Source organism: Grammomys surdaster, unplaced genomic scaffold, assembly GCF_004785775.1.
Source record: "Grammomys surdaster isolate TR1022 unplaced genomic scaffold, NIH_TR_1.0 259, whole genome shotgun sequence".
Classification (NCBI taxonomy): domain Eukaryota; kingdom Metazoa; phylum Chordata; class Mammalia; order Rodentia; family Muridae; genus Grammomys; species Grammomys surdaster.
This window is the reverse complement of record NW_021604700.1, coordinates 1234721-1259730: the sequence shown is the minus strand read 5'-3', so window position 1 is coordinate 1259730 and position 25010 is coordinate 1234721. Positions and strand designations below refer to the sequence as shown.

The 25010-nt window shown below is 38.9% G+C and overlaps 1 protein-coding gene across 1 annotated transcript in view; it reads left to right on the top strand.

Annotated features, from left to right (window-relative positions):
• Nucleotides 1-25010, top strand: part of Hmcn1 (hemicentin 1) — a 402633-nt gene that overhangs the window by 258304 nt on the left and 119319 nt on the right. The window contains exons 39-49 of the mRNA XM_028775780.1: nucleotides 863-1014; nucleotides 2338-2461; nucleotides 5233-5408; nucleotides 8125-8221; nucleotides 11994-12116; nucleotides 13098-13259; nucleotides 15147-15428; nucleotides 18231-18398; nucleotides 20943-21056; nucleotides 21968-22054; nucleotides 23818-24009. Of these exons, the coding sequence (XP_028631613.1) occupies nucleotides 863-1014; nucleotides 2338-2461; nucleotides 5233-5408; nucleotides 8125-8221; nucleotides 11994-12116; nucleotides 13098-13259; nucleotides 15147-15428; nucleotides 18231-18398; nucleotides 20943-21056; nucleotides 21968-22054; nucleotides 23818-24009 (1677 nt within the window). The remainder of the gene's footprint in view (nucleotides 1-862; nucleotides 1015-2337; nucleotides 2462-5232; nucleotides 5409-8124; nucleotides 8222-11993; nucleotides 12117-13097; nucleotides 13260-15146; nucleotides 15429-18230; nucleotides 18399-20942; nucleotides 21057-21967; nucleotides 22055-23817; nucleotides 24010-25010) is intronic.

The following is a 25010-nucleotide window of genomic DNA, read 5'->3' as shown; positions in this document are numbered from 1 at the left end:
TAAAACTGGTAAACTTTCCTATTCTTGACATCTACTAAAATGCCCAGTTTTCACATGCTGATGATTATTTTAGATTACTTGTTGAAATAACTAGTGATGGTTTTGTCAGCTAATAACAATTCCATCTTTGTTAATGCAACTCTAACACTCATGGGTATTAAAGAAAGGATTTTAAGAGACCTTAAAATATGACAGCATATGCAATAGAGAAATGTATGTGTGTAAACACAATCAATCTCTCCCTTTCCCTGTCTCCCTGTTCTCTCCCCACCTCCCCTGCTTCTGGAATCAATAATTCACTCAGGGCCAGTGAGATAGCTCAACATGTCTAAGCACTCTCTGAATTTGAGTGGAAATGCCTGATTTCCCAGCACCCACTTGTTATCCCAGTACTCCTATGCCAAGATGAATGCTGGCAATAGGATCTCTCTGAAGCTCAAGGGCCTGCTAGCATAGAGTCCACGGCCTGACAGAAACAAGAGACCCTGACCCAACAAGGTAGAAGGAGAGAAAAGACTTCCCCAAATTGTCCTTTGACCTTCACAAGTGCATGCACATACACGAGTACATGTACACACATATACACACAATAATGATAATCTAAAATTTAAATGTACTATGACATTAAAAACTGACCTCTTACAATAACTAGCAACACTTTCTTATCCTCCTCTGCCAAGCTGAGACACTGATACTGGTTGTACATACCTCAAAGGATTTACTGTGATTTGATCTCAGATAAGACATAAAACACTTAGTCAAAATAACAAGGAAAAAATTACCTCATAAAAGGTATTATGGAAATGACATATGGTTTTCATTGTCCTGTGGTGACAACACACATTTTTTTCCCTTTTTTCAGTGCCTCCTTCGATCTCAGGTAGCAATTCCATGGTGGAGGTGGTGGTGAATAATCTAGCAAGGTTAGAATGTGAAGCCAGGGGCATCCCTGCCCCAAGTCTGACCTGGTTGAAAGATGGGAGCCCAGTCTCTAGCTTCTCTAATGGAATACAGGTATCTTCTTCTTCTTTTTTTATTTTAATGACCAATATGCTCAACACAGGATATTCAAAATTCATGAAGATGTTGGAAAGATTTAATAGGAAGAGTTAACAAATGTTATTTTCAAAGGAGTATGTACACATGTACCCACAAATGCCTGCTATAGACACATTAAAAGCACCGTACTTAGGAGTTGCTATCCCTCACATGCGGGTGTTAGATTTAACCCGTTTGCTACAGAGAGCTGTTTAGTTCCTTGCTCATGTCTGCTTCTACTCCCGGCACAAGGAATAGTCATCAACTAAAAGCACAGGAAATTTGTGGTAGAGTTTTGCTTAAATGTCTGGAAATAATGAATCTGTGAAGCACATAAAGCATACATATGTCCATAAAAACATCAAAGAATGAAGGGGGCACATTATAATGGCGACCTTATGAAAAATGAAACCTGAGTCTCAGAAAAATTAAAGGCAGTGCGTTGACATTGAGTTCAAAACACAGAAGTGGCCTTGACTCCGAGTTGGAAACACAGAAGTATGTGCACATTCATTCCTTATTTTATTGTGCTTGCATGTTATTGTCCTTTGTAGATACTGTATTGTTTGAGGTTGTTGCCGTTGTTGTTGTTGTTGTTATTGTTGTTTTACAAATTGAAGCTTTATGCCAACTGTGCACTGAGTAAGTTTGCCAGTTCCTGTCCAACAGTTGAGATGGCCACTGATGTTTTTAAGCAATAAAATAGCATTTAACTGATATGCATATATATATATATATATACACATATATATATACATATATATGTGTATATATATATGCACACACACACACTCCTTGTGTTAGACTTACTGCTATTGCACACTTAATAGACTACAGTGTAGTGTTAAACAGCACCTAGACACACACTGGGGAACCACAATTCTCTATAACATCTTTTACTGCAATCTTTGTCTTATTGCAGTGGTCTGAAACTGAACTCAAGCTGTCTCTAATAAGTGCTCGTGTCAAACATAAAGGTTACCTTATTTTGCCCAACACAGAATATGGTTCTGACATTCAGTTACTCAGAATTGATAATAGTAAAAGACACAAAGTTCACGTCAGTATTAAAAAAATTTGCTGGATCTGCAGGATAATAAGTGTGGCTAATTTTTTTTTTTGGTTAATACTATTGTAATACTTACCTATTTGATACAAGAAAGCTTTGGATAATTACCTCCTTTTATTCCCTGTTCTCTTTGGTATGTGTTGTCTTTCGTTCCTCTATGAATATTTATGGAAATGTTTAAAATACCTCCTGTTCTCATATTGGTTAATTAGCTTTGCTTTTATTGATAGGTTCTCTCTGGGGGTCGCATCTTGGCACTGACCAGTGCTCAAATGAGTGACACAGGAAGGTACACCTGCGTAGCAGTGAATGCTGCTGGGGAGAAACAAAGGGACATTGACCTCAGAGTATATGGTGAGACAACTAGCTCCCTGTGTGCTGAAATAGATGTTAAGGGAGATTGTTGACAAGGAGAAACAGATAAATTGATGATTTAGCTAGACTGGTTCAAATCAAATTCTACTTCTGCTTTATGTTTGAGTTAGCCAAACTGGTTCAAATCAAATTGTATTTCTATTTTATGTTTGAGTTTGATTTATTTTAACCTTTTCAAGTTCCAAGGTTATTGGAGCTGAGGAGATGATTTGTCAGGGCAGAGGAGCACTTGTTCAAACATGAGAAGTTGAACTTAATTCTCTGATACCCATGTAAAAAGCTGGGCATGGTCTTATGTGCCTAGAACCCAAGTGTTGGGGGCTGAAAAGAGGTAGCTATCTCCAAGAGCTCATTGGTCAGCTAGGCTAGCCAATTAGAACATATCAGGTCTGTGAGAGACCTTGTCTCCAGGGAATAAGCAAAGAGTGATAGAGACACCTCACATTCTGCTTCAGTGCTTATAAACATACCCCAGACACATACAGCAACATACATATAACAACACACATCTACAAAAATAAAATTTTAATTAGAATGTTGTACATTGGCGTAGGGTGTTTTATAAAGCATTCTGAATAACAAGACTACAGCTAGCAGCTGTACATAATCTAACTATCGTGAATGTCTGTTGGAAAAGCTCTTTACATATTCTACTCAAAGCCATGCCTTTAGCTATAACTTGCAAGAGATACAGTTTGTGATCATCCCAGTATCCTTGAGTTGAGGCCTGTTTAAGAAGTATGAGTTAAACTAGATATTAATTCAGATAAAATTCATGATTTTCCCCTACTCGCAATGTAGCTAGATGGTCTAGAGGGAGTAGTATTTAATTCCATCTCAGAATAAGCTCCCAGAACAAAGTTGGGGCTTCAGTGACCTCCATTCATAGACGATATTTGTCAATCTAGATCTTGGTATACCTTGATGTCTAAAACAGTCATAAAGAAAGCCTGACCTTTATAAATTCTACGAATAACTTAAGACAAACATACACACATGGCTGTGATAATTTTTATCCAGCAGGGCCAAACTTAATTCAAAATTTGATCAAGCTGTAGAATTGGCCATCCAACTTAGACATTCCTTGGGCAAAGCTTATGAATATATCTTGTTTTTATGGTACCTTACAATGCCATTAAATTGCCGATTTTACCACTTTATAGTATTCTTGATTTTGAAGAGGCTATCCATACATCTTTACCCTAACATGTCACCTATCAAAATCAATCGCACTGTGTTCTGGTCCTCAGAGGTTGCCTTAAGCTCACTGCTAGTCGATGGCTTGTGTGTGCGTCCGTGAGCAGCAATGTCACAGACCTCTGCACAGACACTCCCCTAGCCTGCTTCATGCACTCTGTGAGGTATTTTCATCTTTACGGTCCACTTAGTCCTGGTTTGCTCAAGCCATGGACCCAGGGACAGCACACAGATGTCTCCTTTCCCTCTGCATCAGAGAACCCTGGTGGCTACAGACACACAGTGTTGCTAGTCGGTCTGGGACATTGATCATCACTTTACCACATGCTGGGTTATTGAGCCTGAGACAGCAGCCCATAGACTGTAATAATATTTTTATTACCATAATGTTATGTCTATCAAAGCATTTGGAAGGCCCTTTGGGACCCAAGTGAATACAGACAGACTAGTTTTTCCCATGACCACAAAATCAAACCCAAACAATAACCACAACAGAAATAACTATAAACATATTTCCTGGTGGTTGAGGAAATTAGTGAGAACTGGCCAAGGAGTGTCTCTCCAGTGCTGTTTTCAGAGGGCCCTTTATGTAGCAGGTCCCTATGTCAGTCATCATTTGTCTTTTCTGAATGTAGATGTATACAGGACTGAATGAGTCCTCGACAGCCTGAAGAGCCTACTTTCTTTCACAGCCACACCAAGCCACCTGGGGACAAAACACAGTTTATTTTCAACACACTCGAGGGAAGGACGTTCTTTTAAGTTTCTATCGTAAAGCATTTCAGCATCTGACAAGTCCGAAGGCCTGGGGATTCTAATTCTAATCCTGTTAAAGATTCACCAGACCTCCTCAATGTATACAATTGTGACTATGTCCTACAGCTGGTTGCTGATGCTGGTGTAGCCTCTTCTATGTTCTGTCAGTTTCCCGACAGTTTTTCACGCCATGGAAAGTTGGTATGACCGAGAAGAGAACTCTAAACCACATGTCAGTAGATACTCAGCGTCGCTACCAGCAATAGCATTTTGTGAAAAATCCTTACCAGTCACCTATTTTACATTTGCACATTCTGATGTGAGGGCATAATGGATAACCTCTATAGCCTCTTCCTCATCCTCTGAAAGATGTTGCCTCAAATAGATATGAAACTTTTTTTGTGCAAAAGACACAGAAAAATACTGAAATCCTATTTTAAAATTCATTGTTGTTTTCAAAATATTTCATGGGTGATTTGCTATTTTGAAAGCCCCAAGAAGTACCATGTAGTTCTGTGCAATTCTTAGATGTAACTGATGAAAACTTCGAATTGCAAAAGATCTTTAAAATAAAAACAATTAGTGAGTAGAATCTTTGGTCCACACGAATGTATTAATCAGTAACTTGACACTGCCTATGAAGAAAATGAAGTCCATAGTATATACAAGAATGATTGTGCTCTTTTATCTTGAAAACAACATAGTTCTTCTGTGTGTATCTTATAACTTGATCATTAATGGACATTCATAGTGTGCTGGCCTGGTTTACCCAGAGGAAATGTTCATCTTTCATTTAGCTCCACCCAATATTATGGGAGAAGAACAGAATGTCTCTGTCCTCATTAGCCAAACTGTGGAGTTATTTTGTCAAAGTGATGCTATTCCACCACCTACTCTGATGTGGTTAAAGGATGGCCGCCCTCTGCTGAAGAGACCGGGTCTCAGCATCTCCGAAAATGGAAGTGTGCTTAAGGTAAGGCTGTAGATTCAGTTCCAGTTGGCAAGCTCATTGTTTCAGTGTTACATCTGTTAAACATGCTGATTGTTTATAAATGTTCTAGTGTCTAATGAGATTCAAGGAACTCTCTTTAATGGTGCTGGTGGTAGTTTTACATTTTATGATTAAAAGAATTTAAATATTTAGTCATCTATCTATACTTTAGCCAGAAGCCATCTAAAAAATGGACAAAAGTCATAAAAGTACTTTAAGAATTTCCTTATGCATACTCAATCAACCAATCAGCAACAGCCTACTTTAGGTGCTCTGGATAAGGCTTCAAAAATTAGGACAAATCCCATATTTTCAGTATCTTGTAATCTTACATAAAACCATACAAAGTTAAAGTCACTTCATCCCAGATGTGCAGAACTGCTGTAAATTTGGGTTGATGGCCAAGTGGGTGGTACTGAGTATTTGGAGAGGGATAGCAAAAGGTGAGGCTTTCCTTGCATAGAAGAATGTTGGGAGACAAACTAGTTCTATAGTTCAGAGAGGAACAGAATTTCTGATTAAGGAAAGCAAGTACGTTTTTTAGGTCTTAGGAGATGGAGAACTTCACAAAGTGAATGTTTGAGAGAATGTTGACAGAAAGTTCATCCAAGTCCAATCGAACTGGTATTGGAAGAAGGCAGAGGAGTTAGGCTAAAGAAACCCAAAGGTTTGGATGTCCATAACCCCAATGTGTATTTGTAAAATTCTGCTAATAGCACAACTGAGACAATGAAGTATAGACGAGCAATATGTCTACTTGCTAAGAAGCATACATTAAAATGGAACATGGAGAGTATAACTTTGAAACCATGTTACTAGCTACATATAGCTTCCTCATTGAGGAGGATTGTTACTGACAACCAAGAATATTTAGGATGGTCATGAGTGCCTGTGTGTGGGAAAGGCAGCAGGCTAAAGAGATTTCCCAAGGAAGACGGATGCACCATGGTGAATAGGATAGCATGTGTGCTAAAGAAAAGTGGTGGGAAGATCCTGGGAATCATGACGCTGTAATAAAGGAAATGGCGATACAGAAAGGAAAGGTCAGGCCAGACTCACTAACTAAAGAAAGATGGATGAGGCAGCCGAGCTACATAATCAAAAAGCACAGGTACTACTCATGCTCAGAGGGCGAGTCTAGTGTTCTAGAAAGCACCTGGCAAAATCTCAAAGCTTAGATGTGGCTGAATGACAGAGGGAGGCATTTCTATGAACATAAATTTCAGTGGGTGTAGATGTTCTTTTCTTTAGGTAATGGGGAATAAATCCTCAGATCTATTGATGTCTCCCATGAATCCACGCCAGACCACCTGGGATATACAGGTCCCATTGGCAGGAGTAGAGAGAAAATCCACACAATAGACATTCTACAGAACCCAACCCTAACTGATTAGTTAATACTATCTTAAGAATATACCCAGCATTTTTCTCACACATAAGACTAAATTAAATAATGGAATTTTGTGTTTCTTTCTTTTTCTTTTGCTAAGAGTACACTAGGCACTCCATTAAATGTTCATCCTGCTTTCCAATATACCAACTTCCCATTCTAAAATCATTCTGTGAGCTCTACAGTGTGTTGGTTTCCTTTGCTTTGCTGTGGACAGGTAACCTGACAGAACAACCAAAGTAAAAAAGAAAAACAATATTTATTTGGACATATCATTTTAAAACATTTCCACCTATTATGACAGAGAGAGTATAGTAGATAGCACTGGATTGCATAAAAGAGATTGTGAAGAATATGAGAGAAATGGAGGCAGCTGGGGCCAGGTCTGACCCTCAAGGGCATCCTCACAGTGGACTGCTTTATCCAGAGACATAGATACACCACAACATAATGGTCCCACATTGACACTGGGAGCTAATGAAAACATTTTCAAGAAAGGAGCTTGACCTCAAATTTTCATATCTGTTTTTTAGTGCAAATTTTATTTAATCCAGCTTCAAGAGTAGACCAGTCTTAAATTCCCACATTGCTCAAAATACAAGTCTAAAGTCTCTTCTGGACTAAATACAATCTCTTGGCTGAGAACCTTCCAACAATTTTTAAGTTACATACTTTCAATTTATAATGGCAAAGGCTGGACGCCACAGGGGGTGGGAATTTTGATGGTGGGGAAGTGGGAGTAGGGGGGTAGGTGGGGGTTACATCCACGGAGAAGAAGGAGGAGGGGTAAGGGGATGGGGGGTTCCCGGGTGGGTAGGGGATGGGGTAAGGGGACAACATATGAAATGTAAATAAAATATCCAATAAAAAAAAAAAGAAGTGAAATATTGGTTAGCTCTTAGGAATTGCTTTTAATATGATTTTGATATGAAATGGCTGATTTTGAACCATTATGACTTAAGGGGGAAAAGACACTTTCAAAGACTTTGTATGATAAATACTGTTTATTCTTCAATAAAGATTTAAAAGGTCAAAAAAAAAAAAAGAAAGAAACAGCCTAATTCTAAGAGAGAAGAATGGAGGTGTACTAAAAAAAAATGATAATGTGACATAAAATCTCATTTTTAATTATTTGTTTAAAAATTTCACTTTCTGAAATAATGAAATGAATATTACATTTGAGTCACTTAAAGAATGATATTTTTAAATAAAGAGATATGAAGAGAATACTTCCTCTTAATTTTGATGGGCGATATGATTGGGAGTGGGGACTGGTTTCTAAGCATGACTTTGATTTTTGTATTTGAGATTGAAGATGCTCAGGCAGGAGACACTGGTCGTTACACCTGTGAAGCAACAAATGTTGCTGGAAAAACGGAGAAAAACTACAATGTTAACATCTGGGGTGAGTATAATGAGAGCCTGTCAACACCAGCAGGGAGCCTGGGATTTGCTTTTCCTTACTGCTTCAGGTTTTAAGATGCATTCCTCCATTGCCATGCTTATAAAATGCATTCCTTCATTGGAGTGCTTATATGTAAATGATCAGTTTCCTGAGTATCAACTCAGTGAACTGATCCAAACCTCATGACAAATGAACGGAGGCCCTGAGCCTAAACCTGTTAGTCATTTTGACTTCTTTGTGATATGGTTCCTCTCTCCAGCCTAACATACCTGTTAGCATTTACAGCCAGGGCTTCTACTGTTGGGCTTTTTCTAGACACTAGTGGAGACAGTTTGTCAAGTGAGAGTGAATTAAGAAGCCATGATATATATGTAAATTCTATTCATTCCCTGTAAGGCAGCAGAGGAGATTGCCATACTAAAAGAAGAAGCTATTGTCACTTGAAACTTTTAACGTTTGCTTCTAAGCTCATGCCTGGGCTGTGACTCTCTACTAGTTGCTTTAAAATGCTCCCGTTGCCACATTTTACCATTATTTGAAACATCACTTTGCATCTCTCTTTGTGGCATAAAGTCTCATTTTTAGTTATTCGTTTAAAATTTTCACTTCCTGAAATGATGAAATGAGTTTTACATTCGAGTCACTTAGAAAACGACATTTTAAAATAAAAAGATATGTAGGGGAAGTTTCCTCTTAATTTTGATGGACAATTTAATTTTAAAAGTACACATGCATGTGGAGATAAGTTATTAAAAATAACGATCACTTTAATATTGCTGCAGTAAATTATGATAAAAGCTACTGCTCACTCTGTAAAAAGATGAACTTGTGTATAAACGGTACAGCTTGCCATACAGCAAGTTTATATTGAGTGCATATGAACTATGCATCATCCAGTTCTGATCCTAGCTCGTCCCATCTCTTCTGCCTCTCCGTTCCACCTTTTTCTTTTTCATTTCCTTCAAATGACAGAACTATTCCCATGTCTCTCAATTTGGACAAGGCACTGAGATAAAAGTTAAAAAGGGCGAGAGGGTGGCTAAAGGTGGGAAACTAGGTCTCAGGATCACCTAGAAAGTAAGAGAAAAGAAGCCTATGCCACACACTTTCTTTCAGATGTGGATTCTGAAACCAAAACAAACAGAAAACCTGAAAGTAGAAGAGACTATTCTGGAGCAGAAGGGGATGGGGGGTAGGAAATAAAAGGGAGGGGAGGAGAGGGGAGGGGTGAGGTGGAGGTAAACATGAGCAAAAAATAACGTGTGTGCAGTAGACGTGCCCATTGGAATTAACAAAACAAGCGAGGTGGAAACAGGAGGCTTTGGAGGTGTATATGGACCAACACTGTGAAGTCATCTACCACTCAGTCGGAAAAGTAAACAAAGTTAGAGACATCATTGCATGTAGATAGAGGCTGAGAGTCCTTAAAGAAATGTGTATGGAAGACTGCGATACTGACTGTCTTCCAAGAGTACTACATGGACATGGGGGCAGAAAAGGGGCCTCAGTGGGAAACTGAGCAGTCAAACAGGCAGGAGGAAAATCTACTAAAAACGATGGTACGAAAACTAAGGACAGCAATGTCCCCAGAAAAATAAAATCAGCAATGAATAAGATGGATGATTAGATTAATGGATGATGTGATATACTGCAGTGATGTCACTAGATATAGACTGTAGGAAGTCCTTTACTAATATATATGCTAATTCCTCTGAAGGAAAGAGTTTAAAGGTGGAAATCAGAATTCAATAAATATAACGAATGATTTGGGAGACGTTTGAGATATCGGTGATAAGGTCACTTGAAAATACACATGCTTTCTCTGTTTCCGTGTGTAGTGACTAATGAGAAAGAAGAAATTTTCAGGTTAGGAAGATCTTATAAACAGTTAATTTAAGTGTAAGAGCTATTTTGGGTTAGATAGAAAGACATAAGGGGTTATGTGTCATATAATTGAGATCATACCCATGAGTAGGCATTAACTGTGGATAAGATGACAGCAATACTAGGCTTGAAGAACAGGCTGAATCTGTGAACTCAGCGTCGCTCACCATGGACAGAAGAAAGAAAAGAAATACATGGTAGAAAGACAGAGAGGGTAGATTGGCAAATGTTCTTCAACTGGTGTATAATAAGTGTCAGAGAGCATATTAAAGAGTTTTAAAGAAGAACTGGGATGCTCAGATATATGCTTTTTAAAAAGCAACTATACTCTAGATGTGGTTAAGAAACTGAGTCTTGATGAGCCGAGCCTACATCTCTGTGTTCAGCTTCTGGATGGTAGTGTCTCTCCTAGAACGGAAAAAGAGCTGCTGTACTCATTCTGGACAGATAGAGGTTGGAAGTGCTTCTCAAGCATCATAATTGACATATGATGTAGCAATCAGATTTCTGTATGATCTAGATTTCAGATAGAGTCTTCATTAGGTTCATAACTACGTATATTCATGAAAGTCATGGGAGTGGATAAGGATAGAGGTGAACGTAGAGATTATGAGTTTAGAAGAGTGTCTGTCAGTGGTTGTGCCATTTTCTTTTGTGTAACTCATAGCCTGTTGGATACTTGATGACAATTAACACTGTAGAATCCATCTAGAGGGAAGGTATTCCCAAATAAAAGTGACAAGTCAGGCAGCTGAGAATATTGGCAAGAGAGAGGGTGAAATTATTGATTATGATATCTAAGATGCAAAGAGGTCAATAAACAAGAGAAGACAGCTGAACATGGAGAAATTTAAGAGACAAAAAAACCTCAATTCAATTAGGATGGTGACTTGAGAACTGGAATCACTTGAGGGAGAAGCAAGAATATGGCAGTCATCAAACCATGGCTGAATTTATGAACATGCAGGAGGAATATCCTAGATGACATAAAGACCATTGTATGGTTTCTGATGGAGAAAAGGAAGAACATACAAAAGAACTGAATCAATGGGTATTTAGACTAGTTATCTATTCATGTGGATACTGCCTTGCTACAGAATGATGGAAGGTCTTGGTGTGAAGAGGAAGAAAGAAGAGGAACAGAAACATGTTTAGTGGCCAACTAATGAATAGATGAATGGCAGACTCACAGATGTGGTAAAAAAATAAATAAGTAAAATATGAATTGAAATTCATGAGTGTCAGAAGAATAGATTGTTTGCCCAGAGGTAGTTGAGTAAGGACTGAAACTTCAGAGGGCCATGAAATGGGTTTTATAACCACTCAACTCCCAGTAGCCTGGTAGAATGAGTATCTTCCATGTAATACTGCAGTGTCCTTGGGGGAGGGGAGAGATTAGCCAGTTTTCAGACTGAAATCCCTTTGAGAGAAGCTTATTGCTCAAAACTGATTTGGAGTGCTTCAGACCAATGAAGAAATATGGCGTGCAATCTAGAATAATTGAGTGTCTACCTTTTGGGTGAAATCCTTTCCTCTGTTCTTTATATCTGTTGTTCTCTAGTTATATTTAGCATCTAAGATGTCAAAGCTTATTGGACATCAGTGTCTAGGCCAACTTCAGATTTGGTAAATAACATTTTTACACCAATGTTTAATAACTATAATAAACTATGCCATTCTGAGTACTTCAGTTATAGAATTTCTATGACAGTGAGAATTTTTGTTATTAGAAATTGATAGTGTTCTTTAGAGGTGACATTCTACCTTACTTGCTTTTCTCTTACATCATTTGGGTAGAAGTCCTTTCTACTATGTGTAAACTGTCAGGGAAACTACATGACACAAAAACTGTAGAAGCAATAATTTCTTTCCTTTTTTTTTCTTTCAGTACCACCTAGTATTTATGGCTCTGATGAGCTTGTGCAACTTACAGCCGTTGAAGGGAATCTTATCACTCTCCTATGTGAATCAAGTGGAATTCCACCCCCAAATCTTACTTGGAAGAAGAAAGGTCAGTTTGTATTCCTAAAAGTTTTAAATGATAGATAGATAGATAAATAGATAGATAGATAGATAGATGATAGATAGATGATAGATAGATAGATAGATAGATAGATAGATAGATAGATAGATAGATTAGCTAACATGTCAATTTGTTAAAGAAACAAACAAACAAACAAAACCCAGGAGTTGGACCGGTGGCTCAGAGTTTAAGAGCACTGGCTCCTCTTCCAGAGGGCCTGGGTTCAATTCCCAGCACCCATATGGCAGCTCACAACCATCTGTAATGAAAGTTCCAGGGGATCCGACGTCCTCAACATTAATATACATGCAGGAAAAACACCAAGGTACATAAACTATAAATAAAAAGAAAGGAAGAAAGAAGGAAGGAAGGAAGGAAGGTAGGAAGGAAGGAAGGAAAGAAAGAAAGATAGAAAGAGAGAGAGAGAGAGAGAGAGAGAGAGAAAGAAAGAAAGAAAGAAAGAAAGAAAGAAAGAAAGAAAGAAAGAAAGAAAGAAAGAAAGCAGGCAAAAAATTAACAATAGAAACCTTTCCAGACATTTGCATGCTAAATGATAGATAGCAAATTGCTTTGTAATAACTTTCAACATGTGATATTTCAATATTATCTCAATAAAGAACATTTTCAGACTGTTCACCAGACAAATCAATTTTCTGCATTGTGTCCTTGCTTTTTAATGAAATGTATTATAGAACATCTCTAATCATCAAGAGTCTACCATTCAAGGAATTATTTTCTTCACAAATGTCCTTAAATTATTTTCCAAAGTTAACATTTATGGCAGTTTTAAAACATATGTTAGGCTTAAAGTCTGTAGTTGAGTAGATTTTCATTAGCAAATACTTATCCCAGAGTTGTCTACCTTTTAGGTACTTAAACTAGTAACTAACTAAATAAGTCCTTATCTGGACATGCTTATAAAAGCTGTGTATTTTTACCTCATATTCTTCCATTTGGGTTTTATTGCAGGTTCTCTGCTGTTGGCTGACTCTGCAGGACGTGTTCACATTTTATCTGGTGGCAGACGGTTACAAATTTCAATTGCTGAGAAAGCAGATGCAGGACTCTACACATGTGTGGCGTCCAATGTGGCTGGGGTTGCAAAGAAAGAGTATAACCTGCAGGTGTATAGTAAGTATTTGACCTCCTCAACATCTGGGTGCAGATTTCTTCTAAAGATTTTTATCTTCCCTTTTCCATCTCCCTTTAGAGCTGTAAGAGTCAATCACAATAGTACAGCTATACCTCAAATGTGGTATAAATCATGCTGACATAACCAGAGAACAGTTACTTCCTTTGGGCCATTATTTATCCATCAATCCAGCTGTTCATCCCCATCATCCCACCCATAACAGACACATCAAGGTGGTCGCAGTATGCTGGGTGGGAGGAATATGTAGAAAGGGAAGAGACAGGATTACACTTTACAATATTTGTTGCTGGTGGTGGTGTTTTTGTTTCATCGTTGTTATTGCTTTGTTTGTTTTGATAAGTTCTCATGTAGTCCAAAATCTTGTCTCAAACTTGGTATATACTTGAATGACCTTTAGCTTTTTATTCTTCTGCCTCCATCTCCCGAATGTTGGGACTACAGGCATGTGCTAGCACACACGCATGCTACACAAGTACTATCCACCAACTAAGCTACAGCCTCAGTCTTAGATTATACTTAAAATATAGAAAATATTTTATTTGAAAAGGATATGTCGACTATATCCTATACAACATTTTAGAGTGCTTGAAACCATGCAATATGTCACTTAATCTCTATGTGCAGCTCTACATAAGGGGGAGCTGCTGCTTTTAGCTTGCACATGTGGGAATTCAAACTTAGACACGTTTTCATGATTGCTCAAGGTCATGTGGCTTATGTGTGGGATGGCTGTTTCTAGAACACAAGTTTACTGACACAGGCTCATTTTTTTCCACCCACATGTGAGTCGGCAGAGATTTACTTGCTAGTTCTTAGATATTATCAGTTAGGTAGGGTTATCTGCATAGAGACAAGAATGGCTGAGTGTCAGTGGCATGAACTGGCAGTTTCCTTCCTCCCACAAGGAGACACCTGAAGCTGACAGTTGGTCTCTGGAGATGGTCATCTATCCATTCCTAGCGAGATAGAGGCTCCATGACAAGCCTAGCCATTTCTAGACCTTCCTTTGTGGTATTAAGATGATTGCTGCATCCGTGACATCAAATCCACGCATAAGAAAGGGAAACATAAGAAAGGGAAAGGGTGTTAATATTTTTGCTTTATATCAGGATAGCCTACCCCCCCCATGGAACCTCTCTTTAAACATTAAAGGGTTGAATTATGTTAAAAAAATGCATGTTCATCTCATTAGTATGCATATGGCCTTTGTCTTTGGTAAGTGATAAATGATATATGTACTAAAGAATTATTTTAAAATAATTCTATTTATGATATATTATCAGCAAGTGTTTGTTTTGTATACCTGTTTTATGTATCCAGAGTCAGATAGAACTTTATCAGGTGAAAAGGAATCCCTAGTAAAACAAGAAGCCCGAAGCTACCACATCCGTTGTAGTACTAGGAACACTTCTGTGATTCGGAGTTATAAATGACAAATTCAGTTACTGTATCATGTTTTAAAAAATATACAGTGTTCTCTTCCTCCTGAGTTAAATAGCTTTTTTTTTTTTGGTATTAACCCACTTAGAAACAGTAAAGAATTCTACTTCACAATGTGCTCAGACTTTATTACATAATCATGCAGTATGTTGTTTTGATTCATTTTTAGTCGTTAATATATTGACATTGCACTGCATTTAACTTGGAACTGAGTATGTAGCTCATCTGGTAGTGTTTCTCTAGCATGTACAAGGCTCTGGCTTTCATCCCCCTACCATATAACCAGGGTGAGGTGGCACATCCCCATTGTCCCGGTTCTTCAGAGGTGAAAGCAAGAGGATCAGAAGTTCAAAGTGAAAAGTCCTATTAGAATTGAAGCAAATATTTCCTGTATTGTTTCTCACTATCTCTTCTTTCCCCCAAAGTCCGACCATCAATAGCCAACAGTGGCAGCCACCGCCCTGAGATTACTGTCATCCGTGGGAAAAGTATTTCTTTGGAATGTGAGGTGCAGGGTATTCCTCAGCCAACAGTAACCTGGATGAAAGATGGCCGCCCCTTGACCAAGGGCAAAGGAGTGGAAATACTGGATGAAGGCCGTATCCTTCAGCTGAAGAACATCCATGTGTCTGACACAGGCCGTTATGTGTGCGTTGCTGTGAATGCAGCAGGAATGACTGACAAAAGATACGACTTAAGTGTTCACAGTGAGTAGAAAGGGAAGCACCAGATGAGTCACAGGATGGGACAATCAAGTATCCTGGGAGCATAGACCTCCGAACTGAGTCTTATGTTAATATCCCACGGTTTTTTTATGTTCTTTGAGAACTTCATGCATGTATACAATGAAATATGATCATTTGAACATCCCATCCTCCATTTCCCCTCCAAATCTACCCATATCTTCCCCAATACCTTTCATCCCAATTTATTATTATTTTATTATCATCCTCCTCCTCCTTCCTTCTCCTCCTCCTCCTCCTTTTTAAATGTTCCTTTTAATTAATTTTTTTTTACTTGTCCACTTTACATCCTGCTCACTGCCCTCCTCCTGGTCACCCCTCCCACATCCTTTCCCCCATCCCCACTTCCCATCTCCTCCAAGCGGATGCTCCCACTGGGTATCCCACCGATGCTGGCACTTCAAGTCTCTGCAAGGCTAGGTGTTTCCTCTCCCACTCAGACCAGACAAGGCAGCCCAGCTAGAAGAACATATCCCACATGCAGCCAACAGCTTTCGAGATAGCCCCCATTCCAGTTGTTCGGGATGCACAGGAGGACCAAGCAGCACATCTGCTACATATGTGCAGGGAAGTCTAAGTCTATGTTCTTTGGTTGGTGGTACAGACTCAGAGCCAGATTAGTTGACTCTGTTGGAATTTCTGTGGAGTTCCTATTCCCTCCAGGGCCTGCAATCCTTCCTCCTATTCTTCCTTAAGAATCCCCAAGCTCCATTCATGTTAGGCTGTGGGTGTCTGTAACTGTCTGAGCCAGCTTCTGGGTGGAGCCTCTCAGAGGACAACATGCTCCTGTTTGCACGTCCTCCTCCCTCTCTTCCTCCTCCTCCTCTTCTTCCTCCTCTCCTCTTCTTCCTCCTCCTTCTCCTTCACCTCCTCCTCATCCTTTTTCTTCTTCATAAATTAATAAATCCAAATAGTGCTGCCCATATATATCTGCAGGGTATGGAACCATGAAGCACTGGAAAACTTCTAGTGGCCATATCTTCCAAGAAGAGTGATTCTTTCTTCCCCAGCAGCTCTTAAGTACCAATAGCTCCTTAATAAGGCATAAGGCCTGGAGTTAGTTCCCCCATCTATGAGTCTGTTGGCTCAGTCCCATGGGTATGAGTTGTGTATATTAAAGTCAGATTTAAGATTCTAATGAGTAAATGACAAATTTGGATCAGGAAAGAGGCTAAATACATGCATCTTCAAGGTCAACTATTTGCATGCATACAATTTAATGTATAAATTTAAGATCTATAGAAGCAATGGGAAATTTTATAGGAACAGATTTTACAGCTTGAATCCCATAAATAAATGAATAAAGCTGTGTCTACTAGTGAATATTAATAATTCCAGAACTTTTGAGGCTGTGTTTGGAGGGTTATGAGTTCAAATCCAACATGACTCCACTGAGAATTCTAGACCAACATTATTTACAAAACCAGATTGTCTCATAACACACCAAAAGGAGATGAATACAGCTTAGTGTTAATCTCCTATGTTCATGGCCAACATGTATGCCAAAGATGAAGGGAACATAATAAAAAGAAAGAAAATGTTATATTTTTGATAAATTGTTTTAATTATTAAGATTATAACTATTTTTCATTAATTTATTTATTTATTCACCTCTTCACTTTATATCCCTTCCTCCTCCCCTTCCATTCTCACCCTGAAAAACCTCTACCCCCATTACTCCTTCCTCTTCCCCTCAGAGAAGGGAAAGCCCCCCCATAGGTGCCAACCCACCCTGGGACATCTAGTCTCGGCAGGACTAAGCTCATTCTCTCCCAGAGGCGAGATAAGGCTAGGGGAAGGGAATCTAAAGGCAGACAGACAACAGAGTCAGAGACCAAGCTGCCTGCACATCTGCTATAAATGTGTAAGGGGCCTAAGTCCAGCCCATGCATGCATTAAATCATTGATGACTTAGTCTCTGTGAGCCCCCATAGGCCCAGGTCAGTTGACGCTGTAGGTCTTCTTGTGGTGGTCTTGACTCCTCTAGTTCCCTCAATTCACCCCCTCCTCCTACTCTTCCACGTGACTTCCTAAGCTCTGCAAACATTTGGGTGTGGGTTTCTGCATATATTTCCATCAGCTGCTGAATGAAGCCTCTCAGAAGAACCTTATGATAGTCTCCTGTCTGCAAGCAAAGCATAATGTCAGGGGTTGGCACTCATGCATGGGATGGGTCTTAAGTTGGGACCGTTGTTGGTTGGCCATTCCTTTAATCTCCGCTCCATCTTTATCCCTGCACATCTTGTAGGCAGGATAAATTTTGGGTCGAAGCTTTTGTGGGTAAGTTGGTATCCCCATCCCTCCATTTGAAGTCCTATCTGGCTATAGGAGGTGGATACTTCAGGCTCCATATCCCCCATTGCTAGAAGTCTCAGAAGCACCCCCCCAGACTCCCAGGAGCCTCTCCACTCTCAGATCTCCAGTTCATCCCAGAGAAGCCACAACCCACTGATTTCCATTCAGAGTCCTGACTATAAGAAGGTTGTGAACCTAAATTTTAAATCTGTCAGAAAATATCAGAAACTATCAGAAAATGTCAGAAACTGGCTCACCATTGCTGAAATAGCAATTCCAAATTGATTAAAATTGGAAAGCAGTGACATACATTTTTATCTTCAGAGTTAACATTGCTATGATTCCTTATTTTGATTACTATTAACCTGAAAATGAATGGTTCCTGATAGATATAAGCTGTTGAGGATTAGTATTTTCTACATATCAACTACTTTACTTTTTATTTCTAGTCACTTTGGGTTTGTCTTACAGCCCCTCCAAGCATCATAGGGAAACATGGAGTCCCTGAAAATGTCACTGTGGTGGAAAAGAGTTCTGTATCCCTGACCTGTGAAGCCTCTGGCATCCCCCTGCCTTCCATAACCTGGCTTAAGGATGGCTGGCCTGTCAGCCTTGGCAGTTCTGTGAAGATTCTCTCAGGTATTCTCAATGGGTAGCCTGATCATCTGGTTACCGTCATGTGAATGCTGTTTCTCTTCCATTTTTCATTTTTACTGTTTATGTTGTTTCATTTTTCCTTCTGATCTAGGTACTTATTATGACTCCTCGTCATTTTGCACAGCATATCTAAAACATATAAAGCTATATTAAGAAGAAGTGGCTATCACCTTATTAGTAATGTATAGCATCCCCTTGTGCTGTCAGCAGACGTGTGACTAGTCTGAATGGTACTTACATTTTTAGCAAGAGTTCGATGTGTGCTGAGACCTTATCCCTAGTTCAGCTTCTGATAATTTTGTAGGAAAATCTTTTTATCTTATCCCACCTGGGTCAATGTAAACTCGGAGAGAGGGCTTTTGAGGCATGTCATAGGAATCCACTGTTGGCCTATTTCGATAATGGCTATCACATAGACTAAAAGGACAATTGTTCTTTAGCTTTTGACAGTTATTCAACTTGGTTAACCTTAGCAGCATCTGTATCACGTGGCTTTTATTAAATGAAGTGAGTTTATATCACGTTAAGCTATTAACACTGTGCTTGCTAAAGTATCTAATACTCAATCCGTAGCCTGGGAAACTCCCTGAATCCTTCCTGTGTCCTATGAGCTTTTCATTTCATAGGACTCTATCTCTGTGGCCCTATAAAGAGGAGAGTAGTGGCAAAGATTTTATTGTAGTCTGGCTACCAAGAGCCTGAGCACGTTGACTTCTTTTCTCAAAATTATCTTCATTTCTTAACAAAAATAGTTTCAGTTCTGTAAAATTGGAATTTATTAAGTGTGATCGCATCAAAGATCACTGAAATAAAAACAGCATGGCAGAGCGCTGTCGGCTGGTTCCTTCCACATTTACAGGAGTGGTATTTGGTTCTACTTAGATTTGTTTTGATTGACCAGCAGCTGGAGATCCGTGAGCAAAGCACATTAAAAGTATTTCACCTTGTGACTGCCAAAGGACCCGTTCAGCTTTACAATCTGGATGTGTTTTGTGTGATGGACAAATGAGAAGCAGATGACTGGCCTATGACCTGCTCGCTGCTGCTCTGCCGCAGACTTCTGTTCCGTTAAGACAAATCCTCCTGAGGCTGGTCTGCAAGCAGGACCCTGGTGACCACCCTATCATTGTCGTAGAATTGTCTGTCAAGAACAGATAACTGCCATTAAAGGCAATAGAAACGAGAAATACCTTCACTTAAGTATAAATTGCTATCATACTTATTTCAGGTTTTTGAGAGATTACATGAGAGGATCAGGGAGCGAAGAGAAAAGAAAGATGATTGTGGACCCAGTAATGACGCATAAAAGTTGTATCACTTTAACGTCCCTCAACTGGAGCCCTATTGCAAACTCACTAAACTGAGCTGGCAATGAGTGGGTGAATCCTTTGAATCCTTTCAGAATTCTCGAAGTGTTTTTTAAAAAAAACAACTCTGTTTCTGTTGTTTACCTCTGTTCTGCTGAGGAAAACAAAATTCAGTTCAGGAAGTCAGCTTTGGTTTTTTTTTTGTTTTTGTTTTTGTTTTTGTTTTTGTTTTGTTTTTTTTTCAAATAAGATATTGCTAAAGTGACCCTCTGGTAAATTGAGACCAGGGAAGCTGCTGGTTAGCTGAGTACAGTACCAACTTGTCGCTATAGTAACTGAAAGCAGATAGTAGCTCTTCAACCAGATCCAGGTGAATATTGAAGTGAGAATTTTATGTGTGTGTATTTTATTAGCGTTTTAAATACAAATTCAAAGTGCTAAGCAAGAATATGCCTGCCTAAAAATGTATTGATAAATCTGAGTGGCGGCTCTTTTTCCCTGAGATTTTTCACTTGGCGTTCTCGGCTTCCACTGTATCTGTAGCTTTTCAAATGGCTTTGCTTTGCCTTATTTGTTGACTCCTCCATCTTTGTCCTTAAAGAAAATTTTCTGCCAATTTCCATCTTTTAGCACAACTCCGTCTATGTGCATTTCCTCTTTGAGCAAAACAGAAAATCAAAGTATGAAAAGAAGCTAAGGAAGGCACCATAGCACCCGTGCCTGGGGTTACCCCTGTAACCCTGTCATTAGTGATGAGGAAATTTCCAAGAAGCTGACCTGACAACCACCAGTCCTTCCGTCTTCATGTCTTACCCTCCTGCTTAAGTGGATGTTATCCTCTGCAGCCCTATTGCTGACACTTTCATTTTATCTCACCATCTTTTCCTAAGCATCCGGTCAACACCCACTTGTGAAAATGCCAATCAGATCATGCCCCTGTTTTATACATGCAACTCCCTCCTTCACCTTCAGCAAACACTAAGTTCCTTAGCATATAACTTCAAGGGCACACAAAACCTGCCAAACTTCATCCGACTTCATCAGTCCTTCCCCACACCTGTTTCACTGTAGATAGTCCTACCATCCCTGCCTTAAAACTCTACCACTTCACACTTAACAACAGCAGAACCTCCCCTTCTCAGCAAAACTCCATTTCTTACTTGATGTCAAAGATAAACTGTATTTATCTTTAAGTCATCTGGTGCTTTGCTTTTTCTAGGAGGCAGGATGCTGCGGTTGATGCAGACCAGACCAGAAGATGCTGGCCAGTATACTTGTATTGTAAGGAATGCAGCTGGTGAAGACAGGAAAGTTTTTGGACTTTCAGTATTAGGTACTTGCGCACTTTGCAGTATCTAAGGGGAAATACAATTGGCCACAATGCATTCTGGACACAGAGTTAAAATGTATTCACAGCTGGAATTTATACCTATGTGGTCTTTGGCCCCCAGACTATGATTCTTGGCAAGGTTTCAGCATTACAGTTATTTGGAGGAAATGAATCCACTTCAACCGCCAAACTGCCTTGTGCCAGTTCAAAACTGCTGAGAAATGTTCTAAGACCCTATGTATCTTGCGTAAATTGAGAGACTTCACTCACTTATTTGTGGACACATTCCGTCTTAGTTTAATTTATGTTGCTGTGATAAAGTAACCCAAAGTAAGCTGGAGGAGAAAGAATGTATTTTAAGCTACCATAGGAGGTCACAGCCCATCACTGTGGGGAAGTCAAGGTAACAGAAACTTGAAATTATTTGCATGCACAGCCAAGAGCAGATAGAGACTGAATGTCTGTTTGCACAGGCTCTCTTACAGAGAGAGTCTCTGTTACAGAGATAGTCAGATTTTTACCTTCTTACATATTGTCCAGGAATCAAACCCAGGGACTAGCGCCATCCAGAGAAGGTGGATTCTCCCACCTCAATTACTATAATCTATACAATCCTCCACAGCTGTGTCCATAGGCCAGCCTAGTCCGCAGTCCTTCACCAAAACTCATTTCCATAGGATGAGAGACAGAGTCAAATTAACAATTAAATATAACCATCACACATTTTACTCATATTTATTATTTAAATTACAACTTAATGCATTAAAATTGGATTCATAACAACTTTAGAGTACAGGTGAAAACTAGAGTTGGTTAAAAAAAATAAAAAAAATCAATGCTCTGACATTTTGTGAATGAAATTTGCTGAGAGAGCTGTAACTTACTTGAGCCGTGTCTTTGTGCGTTTGTCTTAGTTCCTCCTCACATCGTGGGTGAGAATGCGTTGGAAGATGTAAAGATTAAAGAGAAACAGAGTGTTACATTGACTTGTGAAGTGAGAGGTAAGGAGTCATTTCCTGTAATTCTGGAACTTGCTGCCCACAATGACCATTATTGCTTCTAGAATGTGTGCATGTGGGGTATGTCTCAATCACCAGGGGTAAGGGTAGCCACCATAATAGGGATTTGAACCTGGATCCTGGTGTAGTGTACCTGGATGAAGGGCAATAGAAAATCTTGCAGATGCAATGAAGATTTTTTAAAAAAATGGAGGAAGGGAGGAGGAAAAGGGAGGGTAAGCACCTACTCTTTCTTATCAGGTCCTGCCTTTCTTACTAGGTTCACGCCTATATATAGCTTCTTTTTCTTACCCACCCCTTTTATTTTCTCTCTTCTTCCTTGTGTTTCTACCAGCCTTCACTTTCTCTGTTCTTGTACATTGTATGTTTAAGAAGTAGGAATACATTTTATTTAATGCTGAGAAATGACCAAGAACAAAACTGTCACCTCGGTTAACACGTTTGCAGCATGTTGCAGAGAGAGTAGACACTAGGGGAAAAAGGAAGATTCAAAAGCCAATATTGCTCTCCTTAGCCATGCAGGTGACTCGCTGCCTGAATCAAAATGAAGATTTGTGTAAAAGAGGAAAAAGGGGTACATGGGAATTTTGGAGGAAGGAAAGGGAAGGGGAAGGGGGAAATAATGTCATTGTATTATGACCCCCAAAATAACATAAAAATTTAAAACAATATTTTAACTGAAATATTTTGAAGATATCTAAGAGCACTTCAATCCCCCCTTTTAATGTAGATAAATGATTTTACAGTTATGGGTGAATAATGAGAATAGCTAAGAACATTTTATGGAAAAATAGAGATTCAAGAAAGATTTGATAGGTTTCTTATTTCACTATTTATATACCTTGAATAATAAATTGAAATAAGAAAACACTTTTTTTAAAAAAGCAGCTCAGAAGAATGCTGCCTCCACCTTTTCTTTCCTGGAAACAATGGGATAATTAAAAGTATGTAAAGAACAGTTGTATCTCATGGAAAGAAAGAGGTGTCTAGTTTTCCTCCTCCTTTCCCGCCTCCCTCCTTCTTTCCCTCCCTGTCTTTGTCCAAATGGAATAGCATTCTCTGTTTAAGCTCTGTGGTTTTAATCATCCATTCTAGCCGTCTGTGCTAGCATGACTTGCTTTTGTAGTTTTTAAATTAATAAATGGTATCGGAATAATTCTAGCTAATATTTAACACACATCTCCATTTACAACCATCTAAAGTGTTTTCTGTTGGCTACAAATATTGAATAAATAATTATTTTAATTATATCACTAAACTTGTAGTAAGAATCCCAATATAGCACAAAATGTTCATTGAAATAAATACCTTATCTTTCTATTGTTTCCTCTTAAAAGACAAGGGTTTCAATATGAATAGAAAAGAATTTACAATATTTTCGATAATGATATGTTCCAATCTTCTAAAGTAACTTACTATGAAAACAGTTAATTGCAGGAACTAAAGCACTCTATGTGTTAAAACACAGAGACCAATGTTGGAATCATTTACAGATAAAAGCTAACGTGGATTTGAAATGATTTCTGTTCTTTGTGTCTCTTTCATCATAGTGTAATCACTATACATTTAAAAAGATTCATTGTATGTATGTATGTATGGTACTATTTCAGAAAGAAGAGTCACTTTGTTGCTTTAAAGGTGGGATATGGAAAAACCAGCAACTATGTGCAAATGCCTTCTTTGGATGTTTCCCTTTGTAGATGTGGGATTGGGCTACCTCAAAAAAAGTGGCTTTTTCTTAACAGGGAATCCTGTGCCACATATCACATGGCACAAAGACGGACAGCTTCTCCAGGAAGATGAAGTCCATCACATGATGTCTGGTGGCCGCTTTCTCCAGATCACCAATGCCCAAGTGTCACACACAGGACGATACACCTGTCTTGCCTCTAATATAGCTGGTGACAAAAGCAAAAGTTTCAGTCTCAATGTGTTTGGTAGGTGTGAGCTTCATTTCACATCTTGAATGATCAGTGTTTCTCTCTCTGTCTTTCTGTGTGTCTCTGTCTCTATCTCTGTCTCTGTCTCTCCTCTCTGTCTCTCTCTGTCTCTGTCTGTCTCTGTCTCTGTCTCTCTCTCTCTTTCTCTCTGTATGTGTATGTGTGTATGTGTGTGTATGTGTGTGTATGTGTGTATGTGTGTGCGTGTGTGTTTCTATCATAGAATTTCATTATGTGGCAGATCTCAGCACTTGTGTATGTAGGCTGCTTTTACTTTGTTCTTTCATTGCTATGGAGTAACACTATGTTCTGGGCATAGTGTTTTGTGCAAGGAATAACACTGATCCAGACAGGCATTTACCTATGCCATGGTGAAGGGGAAAGCTGTGCAGGTAGACAGGGAGTCTCAGCCTGAGACCCTGTGCCTTTCTCCCTGAGCCTCTCTATTTTTATTGGAGATTGAGCTTCCTTCAGTCTCTGTGGACTGGGTGTGATTGAACAACTAAATGAATGTATTGATGCATCAGTGTTGGTCTTACAGCATCAAAGTTATGTTTATGTCTCAAGCATATCACTGAAACTGACTCTAAGTTTTTCAAGTTTAACATGCACCCCACCTAAATGTATTACATTTGATTTTTGATATTTAAAAACCTATGCTAAATTCAACTGACAGTGACACTAAATTCACTATATGTGAATATATAAATAATTTGAGTTTGTTCAACTATTTTTATAGCTACTTCTATATATTTTTGGGTGCACATCAATACTCTCATACATACAAATACTCCTATACTCCCACATAGAACAGGAACCTCAAACAGAGGTTGTTGTCTAAATGAGCCTCATGCATATTTGCATATATGCAAGAAAGTTCTGCCAGAATACCAGTTGATGTATAGGTCATCAAGTGAATAACATCAAGTAGTAGCATATATAAATAGTACATCATGTACAAGACAAAAGATTTCTATGGGCAGAACCGATATACTTTA